Source organism: Papilio machaon, chromosome 14 (genome assembly GCF_912999745.1).
Source record: "Papilio machaon chromosome 14, ilPapMach1.1, whole genome shotgun sequence".
Classification (NCBI taxonomy): Eukaryota; Metazoa; Arthropoda; class Insecta; order Lepidoptera; family Papilionidae; genus Papilio; species Papilio machaon.
In genome coordinates, this window is record NC_059999.1 from 5,681,862 (window position 1) to 5,701,852 (window position 19,991).

Here is a 19,991-nt window from a genome sequence, read left to right on the forward strand (position 1 = left end):
TAATTAAAGTTATAAATAGCTTTTGAATCTAATTTGAATTTTTAATGCATAACATATATTTATCTATTTTTAAACTAACGTTGTACAACGAGTTATAATTTTTTTTATTTATAAATGAAGGTGTTGTATAGTTAAAAATACATACCGACATTTTAATACTTTTGATTAAAGGAAACTGTAAAGCACTTTTTTGACGTTCCAGGGTGGGCTTATTGTAGTAGTGTTTTGATTTGATTACTTTTAGTATCTACGGATCTTTTAGTATCTTTTAATATCTATCTGTTCCAATTCCGAAGATTTTTCCTACTCTTTTACTTCTCCGCTGAATTACATAAGACAAATTACTTTTTTACTTCTTACCTAAAAATTTACTTAAGCACAACTTATTCACATATAATTCATATAATCTCAATCTAATCTATATTAATTTATTCCTAGTTATTTTAAAAAGTTATCGAATTTATTCAAGTTGTATTTAAATTAGTTGGATCGTTGCGATCTTAATTATCCCTTCCATTTTGTCTATACACGGAGGTTACGATTTACTAATACGTACGAAATGCAACGATATCCGTAAATGAAGTCACAAGCATTAATTGTTTACGCATTAAACATATATGATCATAAACTTTATACATCTTTATAAATCACTAGCTGTTGCCCGCGACTACGTCCGCGCGCAGTTAAAAAAAATGAAAAATAGATATTGGCCGATTCTCAGACCTACTGAATATGCTCACAAAATTTCATGAGAATCGGTCAAGCCGTTTCGGAGGAGTACGAGAACGAAAACTGTGACACGAGAATTTTATATATTAGATAAACTTTATACAAGAATCTTACAAGTCACGAAAAAATGAAAGTAAAAACATTATTTTCTTTCACTGATATTATTTTGCAAAATATTTAAAACTAACAATGAGCTCTTTGCTTAGTCCCCAAAGTCTTTGATTAGCGTAGTAATACGAGTCTTCTGTTTTTAGTTTTAGTCTTATTTTGGACTAGTTATAGCCTGCGACTTCGTTAGCGCAGATTAAAAAATAGCCTAATTTTCTCCCGCACCCACTAGCTAACTTCTAGTAAAAGTCTCGTCAAAATCGGTTCAGTCTTTTGAGATAGACAGAGAGATTAAAAATTATACAAATTGGATTTTTCGTTAAAAGCATCGCAAGTATATAACTGTTTAGACATAAACATTTTTCAATATTATTTTAAATACCGATAAATTCTCACATTATTTAAATCCTAAATCGTTGTTAAATCCTTGAAATATTTAAATTTACTTTTACCCACTAATTTTAACAAGCAGGAAGGAATTGTACAATTATGCTAATTATTGTAAAATAAATGAATCAGAATAATAGTACCGTCGTCAGCTCAAATGTCTCTCAGTGCTTACTGAATACTGAGGTGACTAGGTCAGACAATCATGCTGGCTCAGTGCGGGTTGGTTGACTTCAAACATAGCTTTGAATTTCTTCACAGATATGTGCAGGTTGCATCTCGTCGCTGTAAAAACGTCCTAAGGATGTCTTCTAAAATATAAGATTCCATAATTTCAGTCATGTGTAGATTCTACGATGCCGGCAAATGTCATAAAATAACGAAGTTACAAAAAAATAAGTCCGATTTTATTTTTACACTTATGACTAAATATGAGTCATAAATTGACCATTCTTTTAGATTGTTCAATTGTATTGACATTGTTTATTTACTATCTGTATTAATTAAGCAACTTTTACCAGAAATCCGTGTCAGTGTAACTTACATTCGTCATCTTACATTCACAGTGTCATTTTGCGAGTGCTATTTCACATTACAACTTAGGAAATAAATTTACCCAAAAAAGATTTAAAATATAATTTCGTACATACTACGTACGTACTATTTCTAAAATCTTTATTTTATTGTAAGCAAAATATGTGGATAAAATAAACTGAAAACGTAGTAAGGTTCAATATTAATCGCTTTCCGAATACATTATTTCCACGCCATTTGATTTGAACAATAACTTTGTTTCTGTACACGATATTCATTGCGGATTTCGATCCACTAATTTAATTCGGTTACGTGAGACTATGTACTTAATAATACAAGTGTGGATGGATTGTATGAAAGATGTGAGAAGAAGTTCATTCAGATACTGACGACTGATGGAGATGTATGGAAGAGTAGTACATAATGTGCCATAATGTGTGAAAAGGGCAGGTTTACGTCAGACTTATGGTCCTTCAAGATGCGAGCGTATCCCCATCTTAAAGGCCGGCAACGCATTTGCGATTCCTCTGGTATTACAGAAGTCCATGGGCGTCGATGAACACCTTGGTGTTCCCGCTGCTCGTTTGCCCCCTTCTCTTATAAAAGAAAAAGACTATGTACACCGATCAGTTTTATATGAACGATTTGTCTGGGAAAACCTACGTTATCGCATACGATTTAGAATTCTTTTTAACACGAAATTAAAAAAGATTGCTAACAATTGTGTACTCATATCCACGTTTCATTACCATTCGTTAATATCTCAAAGGCCAATGTTCTAAACTAGGATGGCATAGTTCGCAATTAACATTGCTCTGCGTATCGATGATGCAATGAGATGATGCAGCTCCTAAGATCACGTAGTTACAATATTTATGTTTGGGACGGAATTTAGATTAACGCATATAAAATGTAAAAAAGGGTATATTTTTTCATTCTGCTGCAAATATTTTGAAATAATTATAAACAAATACTGTACACCGTACCAATCCGTACTGGGCACTGGCCCAGTACCACCTGTCCACACTGGTGGTTGACTAAGGTCTAATCACTCTTGACTTAGGGTAGGCTCCGAGCCCGTCTATGGGGACATATATAACCTAACAATTATATGCCATATTTGGTATACAAATGAAATGAAGATTAGTCAGTTTTCCTATAGAAAATATCATTTTCAGAAAACAATTCCTTTTTATGTAATAACGGAAAATTTTGTATAAAAACTGGCACAAACCAGGACCTTGATATTCAGAACGATAACATTTAAATTTGTTTTAATTTATTACAAAGAGCCTACATAAATCATAATTCTGGCGGTTTTAAAAAGAAATAAAATGATCAATTTAATTTATAATTACTAAGTCTAAAGTCAAATTGCTCAGTGCTTAAGCAACCAAGGTTTATGTACACCTAATGTTAAATTAATAAATACTTTGCATAAATTGCATAATACGTTGTTAAATTGTGATATATGAATTCTAATTATTTAAATCGGCAACAAATTATTTAGCGTATACATTTTTTATCATGCACCTTAGCTTATGATATTTACAAATTATCTTCTTATAATGCAGTATTTGTTATCGATGTAAAAATGTTTATCCGTATAAAAAGGTATTATTTCGATTTCATACAGTATCTAGGTGTCACCCGCGACTATTTCCGCGCGGAATTTAAAGAAAAATACATAATAACCTATCATTTTATTAAGATCCGTTGATCTGTTCTGGATATACCTCGTAACAAACATCCATCCTTCCATTCATCCATCTAAACTTTCGCTTGACGCTTAAGAAATAAGATATTAGTAAGGTTATTTCATCTCGATGCTACATAATTGATTTTATTTTCAAATAGCTGTTGCTCGCGATTTTATTTGGCATTAAAAACCCTAAGTTACTACCGCATACATAACAGCTACTTTCTGTTGAAAGTACCGACAAAGTCGGCTAAGTCGGTAACTCGAACTTGCGGACAGATAGAAAAAACTTTTAAAAATCAGATTTCGTTTTAAGTAGGCCGGCAACGCATTTGCGATTCCTCTGATATTACAGATGTCCATGGGCGTCGATGAACACCTTGGTGTTCTCTCTGCTCGTTTTTCACCTTCTCTTATAAAAAAAAGCAACGCAAATAAATCGTATGTACGATTTTTTTTATATTATATTCAGACACTCCAACTTAATTAACTAAATAAATGTGTATAAAAATTGACAGAGATCTTGAAATAAACGGCTAAAGGTGACATCGTATCAAATGCAATCCTACTCGGATTAATAAATATTACAATTGTATCAATGAGATAGCAATCGACCTTATCAAATGGCGATTATTTCAACTATGCCCACTTCCACACAATGACCTCGGCGTAGGCAATCGTGTTCGTGACTTAACATACGTCTAAATATATTATATAGATATCAGGCTATGTTCTAGGATAGACTAAGAATTGCCTAGGCTAGGATAAAAATCCTAAAAGTTCAAAAATATAAAATCTTATACATCACCGACCTAACATAACAAACAACAAACTAAAACTGACAAAAATATTTCATCGTTACAATTTATTTGAGTTTTTTTTAAAGATGCATCGTATTTTGTCTTTTATTCAGTACCCTAATTATGTAATGATAGAGCCTTGTGGAAATTTTGTAAATATGAATATCTCAAAAAAAAAACATGAACATTTATCTGTTAGAATTATATTGCGAATTTTTTGTAACATAAAGAATTGCTGCGAACTGCGAATATTAAGAATTGTAAATAGGCGCGAAACCTCCTTATACCTGTTTAGTGCAGATTTTATTGACCGAACACATTACCTAACCAGTCACGGCCGACTGATAGTGCTTATTTAATTTAATGAAATAAGAATAAAATTACATTGCCATACGTATAGACCAACAAAGTTATCTGTCCCGGTGAGCATTACTCAAAATAATGATAACTAGCGCCCCCTATTAATGTCAAAAAAGTATCACCAGTTCCTTATTATACTGTAGCTGTCTAGTCATTTATTTCTTGTTATGTCATTTCCATCAAATATATAGATTTTAGACATTTTTTATCAGGACTTACCGCGATAGCAGCGCCTCTCACCGGCAAAGATAAGCTTGTAGCACTATATGAGATTTAAATATGCATTATTCGCAGCTATCACATTAAGAATGCTATAATGGTTACGTAACCAGCCCCTTAGAGATAATTTTGCTCACTAAATGTACACAAAGGAAATAATAATAATTAATAGAAACTTTAATGGCCGGCAACGCATCTGAAGTTCTTCTTGTGTTCCGGATATCGAAGGGCGTCGGTTCAATTAATATCAGGCGAACCACTGCTCGTTTGCCTACTTTCCAAAAAAAAAAGTAACTGCGACACTTAAATCCTGACTATTTAATATTAACAATGTTATTGTGTTTGTGTACAATCTTTCAACCTATAAAAACAAAAAACAATGCAATGAAAAGTTGCCTTCAGCTTGGAAAATAATTTTAGAACAGCAAGATAAAAGAAACCGCGAATATTTTACAATTCCACAAAAAACAATGATAAATATAAATGGCAACAAAATAATACTCATTTTGAACATGTAGTTAATATGTGCTCAATGATTTTGTAGAACAGAAGTAAGTTATTATCTGCATGCAACTGTAATGCAGTTAGAGTGCGTACATGTATTAAACACTATATTAGCTAATTATTACAAAGGAATATTCCCAAATAATTTACGCATTAATTTTCAATCAGTTGAAACTCATTACAATTGGTTTTTAGCAGTATTTTTAAAACGATTTAAATAGAGCTATGAATATAATTTGCAAGTTTTGATAAATAAAACAAGTGAATGTTTTTATCAATTAATGCTTTCCTTTTATCACTTGAGTTTATTTCTATCGCTTCGGTTATAAATGAAGTATCGTTAACATAATGTTTCGAACATATTACTACTAGTATGGGCTTTACTATTTCTGCTAATGGAAGTCGCTATTTGAAAATATGACTATAAAGAAATACCACAGGAAGGAAAACATAACATAGGTCATAACCCTAGGTCTGGGACTAGTAAGGTAGTACAGGTAATTTATCAGTTTCCGTCTATTGTATTTTATCTACAAAGTGTGTTATTATAGCAAATCGTGTGAGATGTAGAAACCGGAAGTTGTTCGGGTTAACTTGGTTTCCGCATACTTAGTGACCGCATTGTCTCCTGCACACGACATACAATCTTGATACATTTTACATATCACTAGTGATGTATTAGTTGAACAATTTTGTCACTAAAACAGTTTTAAATACCAACTTGGCTTAGTTATAAATCTACAGTTTATTCACTTATCAATGTCGTGGGATTAAAATAGTTCCGGGGTTTTCTAACGATCTGGAACAATGAGAAGACCTACTAACTTGTCATTATCCTTGCGTATGTAATAAAAAATAAGGATAGTAGATAGCTACCGAGGATCAAATTAAAATAAATTTCAACGTACTATGTTACTATGCGAAATATTCGCACGGATCACCTAGTAACCTTACGTACGGAAACATGTACCTTGTCACAACTTAGATACAACATTTTCTCATCATTCAAGTAAAGAACAATGGCTAACAAAACAATAATAGTAACCAAAAATAAACTTTTCCGTATTAAAAAAATATAAACACGCGAACAGTTATCTCAAATCCGTGCCGATTGCACAGCGCAATTAAACCCAGACGACACGGCGTACAACCTTGTTAGCGTTCAATACCAAGGTCTATAGTTCGATAATGATCGCCTTTCACAAATTAATATTCAACTATCTATTCAATATCAAAAAAATCCACTGAACTTGTCACTTTATAAAACAAACTTTTTAAATATTTTATATTTTTTGCTATGCTACAAAAAACAAAATAAACACATACAATTAACGATTTATATAAACCTTTTTAAATTAATCTTACTAATATTATAAATGTCAAAGTTTAGATGAATGGATGTTTGTTTGAAGATATCAACGAATCTTGATGAAATTTTGCACAGATGTAGAACATTACCTGTAAGAACACATAGGCTACTTATTTAGTTTTTTTAATTCCGCGCGGAAGGAGTCTCGGGCGACAACTAGTTTAATCATATTCAGTACACAAATCATGATTAAGTAACGCTTAATAAAAATATATATTTATTATCTACATATACAACTAAGGAAATAACATTGTTAAGGACTCAAACATAGTTATAATCGTGTCATTTGATTGTGGTACTATTTCCCGAATAACCCAACGTTATTCGTTCAACAATAAAACGAACCACACTTTGTAGGTTAACTTATGTATTAGAGGCGTGAAAACTAGTTTTAGTTAAGTAACGCCTATTTTGAAAACACGCCTCTAAAATTCAAAATCATGACCGTAAATGTTACGACATAACGACATTAATCGACGAAGTAATCTAATAAAGCTACTGGTTTATGAACAAGTTTGCAAACCAAAATATAATTTCGGACTATTAGAGAACTAATAGTTTGTTTCTGAGAGCAAAATTACTGTATAAAACCAATTTTTATCTATGTTTTGTTAAGAGGGATAACATTATGTTGTATACATGTTTATGGCTTCAGAATCCAACGTTAAATGAGTTTAGTCGTCTTATAGTCGGAAATCAAAAAAACAGTGTTTGTTTACATAATTCAAAACCAATTGGGTTTGCTACATAAAACAAAAACATTTTAATGTAAATTTTGTAATTCTCTAATTAAAATAGTAAGTCTCTTTGTCTAACAATTGGAACCTGATATAGTTTAGATTGGGAAAAATGACGCATAAAGTATTAATAAAACTTAATCATTAGATATACGTTATGCCTTAAAGTTCGTTTAACCTAAAATAAGGAAGATAATATTTTAATCCGTATCACGTTCTTAAAAATAATAACAATTAAATTTGAATTTACTAATATTTAAATTTGAAATATTTTATAATATTTCAACTATATTTTTGCAATAAAAGAATATATTAAATATTTAATTACACATTATTATGTGTTTTTATGTGTTTTAGTATGGTTAAAAAATAACACTAAGATATTTTGTTAAATAACATCTGAAGCTAATTTTGTGATAAGAGAACATATGTATTAATTGTTATTTCTGTCTAGCTAGATTAACAACATGCAATATATTTGCTAGGTCCCTCGTGATAATCTATGACCCTAACTCTCAAGGGTCTCATCATAAATAGAGAATGTCGCGACATTTTATTCATGACATGAATTATCTGTCGTACATTAAGCGTCACGGTCTTGATTACTTTACGAGCTGTTGCCTGCTGTCTGCGGAAAAAAAAACGAAGCCAGTGAAATATAATTCACGGAAGGCAAGTTATTTTTGCTTTGACTCAGCCTACATAACCTTCAATTAAAAGAGGCGTAACCTCAAAGCGAGAGGGGATTTTTTTAATTAAACTCATTAATTTAAACCTTACCGTAGCTCTTACGCTAAAATCTAAAGCAAAGAGTACTTAGCTTAAAGTAAAAACTTATTTACCTTTCATTATGTATATACAATTATGTATAATAAATTATAATCAATTGTTGATAGCTATTGGAAGCTAATTTGCTCTAAGTCTTCAGCAGTGGGAAAATAGGATATAACCAATGAATATAAAAAAATAACGTCATTTTATTACATTATACAGCTAATCGGTTCAAATAATGAATTGTTTTAAATTTTTTACGGTCGATACATATTGAATGGACAAATAAAACAATTACGTGTACTAAGTTATCTATTCTTTTCTTTGAAATAGTCGCATGAAAACATGTGAAACAATTTTTCATGGAATACTTATGACTAAGGACCACCAGCTAAGGAAATAAAAAATAAGCACATATATATTTAGCTTAGAATCAACATTAAATAACCAACGAGGAATTCGAATATAAACATTTTAATAATTATAATCATACCAAAATTATTAACTCGTTATCATATAAATTATGAATAAACCAGTTGATTTATAAAAACTATTTGACAGTGGAGGAAATTATAAATTATATAATTAACCCGTGATACATAACTTATTTTAACGTTATTAAAGTTATTTTAAACTAAACTAAAGTAGTGTTGATTAATTGATAAGTTTGAGATTGTGGTCTCAGAAATCAACGGGTAGTCAGAGTACTGATTTAGGTTTAAAAAGGTCATACTCAACTTTCAAGAATTTGTTCTGCATTCTGATTTAAATGTTTGACTCATATAATTATTTACTAAACAACTTCTATAGTATGTAGTAAGTATAATAGGTATGTTAAAAAATACAGACTTAACAACTAAGTAGATATAAATGTGGAAACAAAAACAAATCCGAGCAAACAAAGCTTCATCCCGGCCGCCAGTAAGGCGAGATCGATACATACAGACGGCGCCACTTAAATTCGTTGTTTCCATTTTATATACTGATTTATGGCGAGGAAAAGTATCGCCAAGAAAATTATGGGCCTGAAATATAAAAGAAGGAAGGGAACATCGAGACTGGGGTGTTTTTTGATAATTTTTATTAAGGTCAATAGAGAGTGTTATTGTTGTTGCTAAGATTAAAATTTACTCTCATAATGTCTAAATCTATACTATTATAAATCACATCTTACCATGGTTTTAGAAATTTAAAAAATGACGCTAAGAATTATTACATATTTTACACGCAGTTAGTTATTTTATCTAATATATAAAATTCTCGTGTCACAGTTTTCGTTCCCGTACTCCTCCGAAACGGCTTGACCGATTCTCATGAAATTTTGTAAGCATATTCAGTAGGTCTGAGAATCGGCCAACATCTATTTTTCATACCCCCCCCCCCATTCTTTAACTGCGCGCGGACGGAGTCGCAGGCGACAGCTAGTAATTATATTTAATTTCCTATAAAAAGTATTGATTCAACACTTAACGTATGCCAATAAGTTTAAATCGGTCCCAGTCTTTAAATTCTTTAAATGGGAAGTAGGTTAGCATAAAAGTAACATTTTCACTAACACATTAATCTTTTATCCTCCCGGATTAAATTAAATTAATTTATCGATCCGTGTCTACTTCTTGACAGGATTAATAATTTAACCAAATAGTTCTAATATGTAAACATCTACTTACCGTGGGTTTCTGAGACCAACAAATCTCCATTTATAACATATTGTTTTATACACAGATTCCGATCTAAGAAACCCACGGCACGTCCTATAGCATTTTATGCAAATCGATAACAAATAAATTTTTAAGTAATGTCGGGTGCCTGTTATTGCACGTTTCTTTGCCTTAGATGAAGGTATCTGCTTTAAAATTTAAAAAGCGATAGTAAGTTGTCACGTTATTTTAAATTAACAGTTTAAAGATGGTAGACGTCAGCAACAACAACATCTGTTGAACGAATTGGCCGAATCGCCCGGTGAAATACTACGACCACACAGAAGAGAGATTACGATATATGAAAAAGCAATATTTCAATGTTCACAAAAAAACTAACATCCGTTTATAATCCGGATATAAACGGATATCCGCAACCATATAAATAAACCATTTATTTATAATCCATATTATCAGACTATAATATTAATCGAAAATTTATTCCCCGTAAATGGATATTAATAACAATTTGCATATGTCAACACATGAATAACCATAGTACAACATTTGTACCGTAGTATTTAAATGTCACCTATCGATCGTGAATGCCGCTCATTTGTAATTTGCCTAAGCAAATTATAAAGACTCAACAAATTGTATATCAAATGAATTCACAAAGTGACGTGATCATTCACGATCTATCGGTAACATAAATAAAATCATATTCTATAACGCCAGAAGTCTTGAATGCAACGTTAAACCGGTTTATCTTCAATCTAATAACTTGAAAACACGACAATAATTGATATATTAATCGTGTTCTACGTCAAAACTCATTAATAACATTTCCATAGATTGTAGTTATTAGAAATATATATGTAGGATTTAAATATGCAAATGGTGCAAAACGAAATTTTGTGCATGCACTCTCATATTTCGGTAATTACACCATTTTCTCAGATATTTCTAACATCCTGTTGCATAAAACTATTTGCATGAAAACTTTTAGCGCGTGCATGCAATTAGTTCCGGTTGTCGAGCTTTGAAGCGCTGACAAATATTTGTGCGATGCTCAGATGCTTTTCCGAGTTTCCACGAAACCTTATATAAAGCTTCAAGATTTATCTAAGTATAATAAGTTTAAAATAAATTTAAAGTCAAGCGTTAATCAAGAATTAAAATCCCATGTTAACAATTAATATTACAAAACATTTTGGGTAATTTAATAACATTCCGTTCATTATGTAAACAGAACTCTCACAAAAAGTGCACAAAATTACCGCAAATGTGTTTTGTTACCGTCAAATTGTACTACCATAATACATATAGTTGTCTGTTATTCTCAAAATGAAGAAATATTTTTACACAAATGTTGTGGACATTGTGAACCCACGGCTACAATTGAATGAACACTGTTTATGACATTGTATTAAATGTAAACATTCTAGAACGGCCGGAATCACATAATCCGGTGTGCCTGTGCACTCGAGCGGCCTTTTTAATGTTCATTTAAACGTGCTACTGAATTAATTTAATTTATTCCACGCGCTTACGTTCTCCATAATTAACATATTAAAATTAATTGACAGTTTACATTAGATGGGTAGGCAGAAATTGTTATCTATTTTATTAGACACTACAATTTTATAAATTGCACATGCATATCTTTTTAAGTATGTAAATCTAATTTCCAGTAAACATTATAGTTAGGTTTCCAACACATTTCGGAAAAAGCTTAATAAAACAGGATCTATTCTAATTCGGAATTATGACGGTTGTGATCGATTTACTCGTGTAATCTATAATATGACGAATTTTATCAAGATACTTAGTATTAAAATTTGCTCGTATGATTGTACTTTATTTTGGTGCGGTTAAGTGAAAGGAATGCGTAGACTAGATGCATTAATTACACTGTCAAATAATAATTATGCACTTTGAACTCAATATATTTTTGTCGAGAATAAAATCCATTTAAAAGGACTATCTAGACGGCAACTTACATATTATAACTGTTATTTTTACGTGTATTTACAAGTTGGGGAATAATTAATTATATATTGCATATAGTAATGTACTTTCGCAATATATTAACACTAGCTGCAGCCTACGAATTTGTCACCCCGATAATTTAAAAAAAAGAGAAAAGAAGTAGCCTATGTTATTCCCGCACATATCATCTATATTTCACTAAACATCCAGTTAAAATCGAACCGGCCGTTACGGAGATTACCCGAAACAATTTTTAAAATGATTTTTGTTGTAAGCAACGTGACGTGAGGTTCGCGATTTTTTTTATATATTGCATACAAATACAATTTTATTAATATGTATGGATAATACATAATTCAAAATTAATATTAAATACATTTATATAATTGTTTTAATATTTTAATATTTCAAACTACACGTCAGCATTTAGTAATAGAAATGTGTATCTTAACAAATTCTTACGTTTCAACCAAATTCTCAACACAATTCTCAAACCTATCTTCAACGTTAAAAAATTTCAGTAAATAACGAACGATAATATGACTACCACACTCAAAACCGTGTAACTATTTTGTGGCAGTCCCTTAACATTCTTGTAGTAAATCTACAATAAGGATTTCCCATATTTTTTTTACGATTAAAGGACTACAGCTAATAACTTTTATTTAGGTCTAGAGGTAAGTAACCAAGGCAACGTGACCGGAATTAATGGAGGCGGAACAAATAAAATGCGTACCTGGAATGAACCGAGGCTATGTCTAATACACGAATAGATAGCATCATGACTAACTCACATCCGCGCTTGCTCCAGCTCATTGTCATAAATATGTATCAATCAACCTTGTAGACATGATGACCCTATCTTATAGCCTTATAGTTTAAAGCAGAATTTGTGTATTCTTGATATTAGTCAGTCAATGGAGGTTTTATGCACCAACAAAGCTATGCGAAACAATTAATTTTTTCTACATATGTTAGTTAAACATTGTTTTCATCGATGGTATGCTTATTCAAAAATAGAAATATTTTTAATTAGTATATACGATTTTCAGATCAATTTGCACTTGCAAGCGTAAATTTTACAACAGTTATTTCAGCATCTGGAAATTTTTAAAGTACTGACTTAATAACAAACACTAAGAGCTTTAACAAAAATTACCAAAAGAAATATAAATATTTAGTGTGTATCGTGCCTTAGATAAGTGGGTTTAGGATAGTGCAAGTTAGTAATTCAAGGCAACACAACCGGACACTACAAGCAGTGTAACAAAGCCTACTTGAAACACTGCGAGGTTTTGCTAACAAGATAATGTTTTGTGATAATCATTTCATCAGACCTTATACTATTATTCTTTGTAGTAAATAATACACTATTTGTTATATTTTTTAACTTTTTTAGGTTTTATTTGAAATTTTTTATAGAAAGCCAAAAATTTCATCATTTCTTTTCAAATCATTACACATTCTTTGTATGTAATATTTAATTTTATACAATAGCCAAAACTAGCAAATACCTAGTTAAATATATTGGGTAACTTATTGAATGACATTTAACATTTTCATTTTTTTTAATAAATAACAAAAGTTTCTAATTAAAACAAAAAATGTTAATTATTACTAGAAATATTGACCGATTCCTTAGTATATTAAATAAAAAAAATAGATTAAAAAATAAAATAAAAATAGATGGTGTAGATCGATGTTACATACATATAGACATTACATAATTATTTCAAAATCATCTTTGTTTCACGAAAAACCAAGTCATGTAAGAAAAATGTAAAATTCTCTTAATGAATCTACGCTAAGTGCCTCCCTTACTGATCATTTAATGACAATTTGATAGTAATTTAAATGTTCGCATTAACCGTGAGCCTAAGTAGCAATATTCAATGACGTCACAGTTTGCCAATTGTTTAGAACAATCTCTGGTATCACATTACACTATGACTACTGCGCTACATACATTGAATCATCGTATGACACCATCCAATATGAAAACATACTCTATGCAATTAACACGGCTTAGTGCGGGTCAGGTCAAACGAGATCGTTAGAAATAAGTCGCAGTAGATGAAGAGTTTTAGAGCGTCTGTGGCGCAGTTGTTAACCGCTTGACGTCCTTACGGTGAAGACATCGTGAAACAACTAGCACATATCTGCGAAGAAATTCAAAGATATGTTTAAAGTCAACCCGCACTGGGCTAGCATGATTGACTATTGCCTAGTCACCTTTAACTTGGGTAGACTCCGAGCCCCTCGGTGGGAAAATATATGAGCTGACGACAAACGAATAGTTTTAGATTTAGCTTGTTTTGTTTAGATCAAGATGACCCTAATGGCTATTATTATTTGTTAGAAATTGAGAAAGCACCTAAAGGCATTTTGTAGTTTTGTTAAGTTGGATAATGTAACAATAATTATTACGGAATTTGCTTATTCATAATCAGGACCGTTTTAACAAGAGGGATGCAGAGCGCCTTGACGCCGGACCTTTAGGAGCGCCGAATCTTGAGGGGCGCCAATCAACAGACGTAACATTTTTAAGGGCGTCAGATTAACTTTCGCAACCAGGCGTTTAAAATGGTTAAGACTGTTCACAATAGTAATATATTTTTATTAGAAATGTAATGAAATATGACACTTGTTACAATTTTACGGAAATCTAACAAAAGCGCAGCTAAATACTCTTTAAGCATAGCATATAATAGCAAGCATTTGCAGTGAAATAAATAACATACTGAACAGGAACTTATCACAAACAATGTGATTTATAATTTTTTTGTTATGATTTCATATAATATAAAAACTATTCATTCAATTGTTTTCTTTATCATTGATAATAACAAAAAAAAGAAATTGTTATGTAGCAGAACTGAATGCAACATTTAGAATTGGAACAATAGAATTCATTCAGTTCCTACGTTTAGTACACTTGTGCATAAAACATATTGTGTTTTAATTATAAACCTTTTCGCTTTGAAAAATAGAAAAACTTATGGCTTTCATGTGTTCAGTTGGCGGACAAGCTGCCGGCACAGCTGTCGGAGCTGGAGCTGCGGCCGCGGACGATGGCCAAGCCCTCCTACACGCTCTGCCGGCTCAGCCCCGACGACAAAGATGCTGCCATCGACTTCCTCAGAAGGTATCATATAAATTCTTGCAATAGCTTATAGATTTTGTTAGAAACCTTCGATGTGTTACTGTACAGATCGTTGGTATTTTTTACCTTGATTGCAGTATAAATGAATAAAACTTCCGAAGTACATAACAACAGAAAAAATGTAAGCGTTAAATGTGGACCTGTATAATAATGCAGGCGGTATATTTTACTAAGTAATCACAATACTACTTCCAGCTAATGTTTGTTAAAACTTAAAATCGTTATTTTATTATTTTAACATTTAAAACGTGACGTAAACATGGAGATATTAATAATACAATGAACAAGAAACTTCTAAGCAGTTGTATTTCACAGTAAATTATTTGGAACGGATTGAGAAACAGAAGCTAGTTTTTGTTTCGATAAAGAATTCGATTTAGTTAAACGAGCGTATTGAAGCGAGTGGACGACCAGGTCGTTCAACTAATGATGATAAACCTAATTAACTAAAATTAGACAAGCTTAGTAATTTCATACTTAAGAATATCCAAGATTTATGTTAAGTAAACTCTATTCAAAATTGTGTACAGACAAAGCCCTCGAAAGACAAAGACAAATGCTCTTATGAATTATTTTTAAGCTACGAAGTTATGTTTTTTCTGCGTACATCATAATAAAAACTACCTTAGCTGCATTTTTTGTTTTTATTTTATGTAGAAAAACTCTACGTAACTATATACTTAATAAAAATATGGTTTTACTCGTTCAATAGATTCTTCTTCCGTGACGAGCCCCTGAATCAGACAATAAATCTTCTGGAGACGCCGGAATCGAGATGTTTTGAGCTGGAAGATTACGCAGTAAGCACACTACAAGAGGGCGTGTCAGTCGCAGCTGTCGATGAAAATGGAGAGTTTGTAGGCATCGTTATAAACGGAACAGTCAGGAGAGAGGTAAGGATATCACAGTTTTTTTATTTGTTTGGATCTTTAGTCAAAGTAACCAAATATCTTCTAGATTTCTTTAAAGAAACTGTAGACAGTTCGACCGAGAACGAAAAAATTCTCCTAAAGTATTAGTGGTACGATTACTAAATACTTTTGAAAGACAATAATTTTATATGCAACATTTTGAATCAATTTTTTCTTCTTTAATTGTATTTGAATTTCGAATGTCAATGCCAGCACCATTTTCTTCTAAATGTGTCAGTATATCGAGTTTTAAATTCAATGTTTCCTCAAAATCAACGAGTCATAATTCGAGTTTATGAAGTGAGGCTAATTGTTTATTTCGATCCGGACACGTGCGTGGCGACATTGTGAAATGAAACACGTCGTGAAACGGAATGAACACGTGCACACTGAATGTGTGGACACGTTTGGTACGGAGGGTTAATAAAGCCGTGTGTTGTTGTTCCTTCGAGCCTTCGTCCACGTGCCTTTTATATTAACTTGTTTTTAAAATAATACTGTGCAAACAAAGGCTAAAATTACAAGCACTAGTTTTATAATACATGAACATAAACAGGTCAACCCGTTCCCACTTCCATATCTTGAATTTTAATTATTCCTGCATTGCAAGGATAAGAAGTGGAGATATGTCACACTAAAGACAATAGTCTAATAAAAGTAGACCAGATCAACCTCCTGTTACCCACAAAAAAGCCCGCACGAATTGAAGAAGAATGCAGCAGAGGTTCGCAGAAAATTTGCAGAAGGTTGTAAGAAAAAAAAATAGTAATCTCTGGTCTAATAGTTATGGGCACGTATTACGAAACATAAAGTTGTGACAACGAACAATAAATATATTTTATAAGGTAACTTTCAGTGTTCAGAACACCAATGAACACCTGCGCGGAAGTTGCTATTCAAAATTATATATTTATTATTCGACCGGTGCGGTGTCGGGGGCGGCTTTGTTACAAATAAAGTCATCAAGTCTCCTTACCTGGAAGGACGTTAAGGTTCAAAATGCAATTATATACGATTTTAAACCTAACCCATCCGACAAAAAGAGTTACAACTCCTTTGATTAAATATTTTAATTGATTTTATAATTTTATGATTTAATTGATTTTATAAGAGATGAACTCTTTTAATGGGTATTTTTCTTTTCCAGAATTGAGGTTCAAAAAAATATAAATGCTCAGAGGAAATAATGCCAATGAATACAGTTAGTTACAATTCTGTGAAACATTCATTGATTCAATTAGAATTAAATACAATAAAACTAAAATATAGAGCAGTGAAAATGTTTAATATATTTAGAAAGAATTCTAAGTAAACATTTAACATTATTACAATTATTTACAATAAAATAAACTTAAATATATAGTAACCAGAGTATTTCTTTCTAAGAAATCATTAAAAAATAATAACTTACTTAGATAAAGTACACATAGACATATACTTTACCTGACGCCCCAACTTATAATTTCAATAATGAACCTATTTATAATATTATATACTATTATTCAATTAAAAGAAACTCGCCCAGGCTTAGAGAGGTTAGGTTTCAACTTTGCTCGTGCTGTTAAATAAATAGAAGCCTTATTATGGATTACGGATCCAGTGGTCGTGGGTTCGAATCCCACCATTCAAATGTTGCCGTGAACCTAGCACAAGTTTCGAACACATTTGGAATGATCACTAAAATGAAAATATAAGTAAGTTTTATATGTAATTTAAAAATTAAATTAAATCTTTTCACTAAATTATATTATTATAGATCAATATATCTTATATCATAGTACAATAAGGAAGTGTCAAACTGTTAATTATTTTTTTCAATAATATACAGGAATAGATATAATAATTACGTGGTGAATTACCAAGGCTATACAAAAAGATTATAAATCATTTTAAAAGCTATATTTAATTATATTTTGTGATAAATATAACTTTGATCTGGTTAAGTTATAACAATTTTAAAAAACAACATACTTTCGACAAGATTTTTTTAATTTATATACTAACTTTTATATTGAAATGTATTAAAAGAGTTAAATGGCTCATTATAAAAAAATATGTATTTTCATTATATAGTACTAAAAGTAAATGAGCATATTTATTTGACTGTTCTGACTATAAATTTAACAGTTTAGTATATTTCTGTTCCCTTTAATTCTATCCAATAAGATGGTTATTACTACAATAGTTTATTATATTAAAAACGAAATAAGTAACTATTTATATTTGAAAAGAAATTGTAGTAATTTTTCCACCACATATTTCGTGAAAGGAAAATAATAAACGAGCACAAACTAATTCCCTTGGAAAGTTCCAAGTTTGCGACAGATGACAGAAAACCGATAATAGGTTGCCTAGCGACCGATAGGGGGAACCTGGGAATAATCCCCCGCCCCCACTCCGTCCTCTGTGTTATACGAGACCTCGTTGTTGTCGCAACCTTTACAAATTGAATTCCCTTTCAACAACATAACTTTCTATGACAAATTATTTTCACAAAGTAATTAAATTCATAAAAGTGCATTTCATTCTTCGCATATAATTTAATGTATCTTTTAAATAAAATTACATAGTCGGTCTATATGAAGGCATAGTACTAACTCATAGTAAAGATACATTCATCATCTTTGTTTTAAATAACTGGCTTCGTTGCGATAACCTATTTATCATTAAGTTAATCCAATCAAGTGCTAAGACATTTTTAAACTTACTTTTCTTAGTTACTTCAGGAAAGTACTTAATATAGACACTAGTATATTCCATCGAATGTTCTAGTATTATTTACCCAACCGTTACGAATAATATTAACAAGTAAAAGTGTAGTATGCCTCGATGAGATTGCTCCGCTTCGTTGATTCTTGTCAGCAAAAACAATTCTATATTGGTTCCAATTCATCTAGATGGAAATAAGAACGTTATTCATCAATAGTTCTTACATTTCCATGGCCAATGAAATGGCGATCATATACATATCAACGTAGCGCAAACAAGCCTCGTTAAATATGAATTTGGTCAAGGTTGCGAGCATGGACGAGCAGGATAGGGGATCTTCGTTCTCCTAACCCTGCCATAATGCCCTTGATGCACTTTCTGAATTTTTCAGTCGGTGCGAGTCAGACATATCCATTTTGGTCAACGGAAGAGCGAATATGCTGGGGATGTTTGTGGCTAATAATGTACCATGGCTACGTCCTATAAACTTTTATGATAGATATTGCAAGATCACTCCTAAGCAATTTATTTACACCCACAGGAAGTCGATTACACAGACAAATCAGAGGAGTGCCCGCACCCGAAGTTCAAGCGCATCCTCAAACTGCTGTGCCATCTGGACAGAGAGGCACGTATCTGGGACAAGCTGCCGCAAGAGTGTCACACGGTTATGGAGGTGCGGATAGCCTCTACGCACTCCGAGTGGCGGGGACGTGGACTTATGAGAGTGCTCTGCGAGGAGTCTGAGTAAGTGTACACCTATTTAAACACACTTGGATCCACAAGAAAAAAGTTACATCTGTTAAAAGATTTCGTAAGAGATATGTACTCTTGGTTTGATGGGTCAACGTAATAATGTAGTCGAAATAACGTGTTATATTTAAACTTGAATCATTAACACAAAAAGTGTTAAAAAAAACACGTTATTTCAAAAGAAGAATAAGTTTGTAAACAAAGGAATCATTTACTTTACTAACTTATATTCGTAATTTCAAAAATATTTGTCCTTTGTAACATTTTAGCTTTTCACAATACAAGCTTTTCCCTTTAGCTTTTAACGTAATTTTCAAAAAACTAATTGCCATAGAGTAGTGTATGATAACTATCTATTAGTTTAATTCAGGTTTAATTGTTTACAAAGTTTAAGTCACAAAATGTTTATTTGGAATAATCCTCAAGGTAAACTTATTGTGTAATTTTATTACTTTAAGTAAAAAAATCTATAACACGTTACCTTAGTATCCTTGACATTATTAATTTATATATTAAATTAACACTTTTATGGCAAAACAATTACTCGGACCATATCTTATTTATATTGCCTTTAAGTTATAATTAAATGGCTGCCTACGATTGTGA

At 31.5% G+C, this 19,991-nt stretch overlaps 1 protein-coding gene across 2 annotated transcripts in view; it reads left to right on the forward strand.

Annotated features, from left to right (window-relative positions):
- Positions 1–19,991, forward strand: part of LOC106713948 (arylalkylamine N-acetyltransferase 1) — a 52,432-nt gene that overhangs the window by 28,541 nt on the left and 3,900 nt on the right. For both annotated transcript variants that reach the window (XM_014506856.2, XM_014506857.2), the window contains exons 2-4: positions 14,867–14,994; positions 15,725–15,905; positions 19,174–19,379. In XM_014506856.2, the coding sequence (XP_014362342.2) occupies positions 14,867–14,994; positions 15,725–15,905; positions 19,174–19,379 (515 nt within the window). The remainder of the gene's footprint in view (positions 1–14,866; positions 14,995–15,724; positions 15,906–19,173; positions 19,380–19,991) is intronic.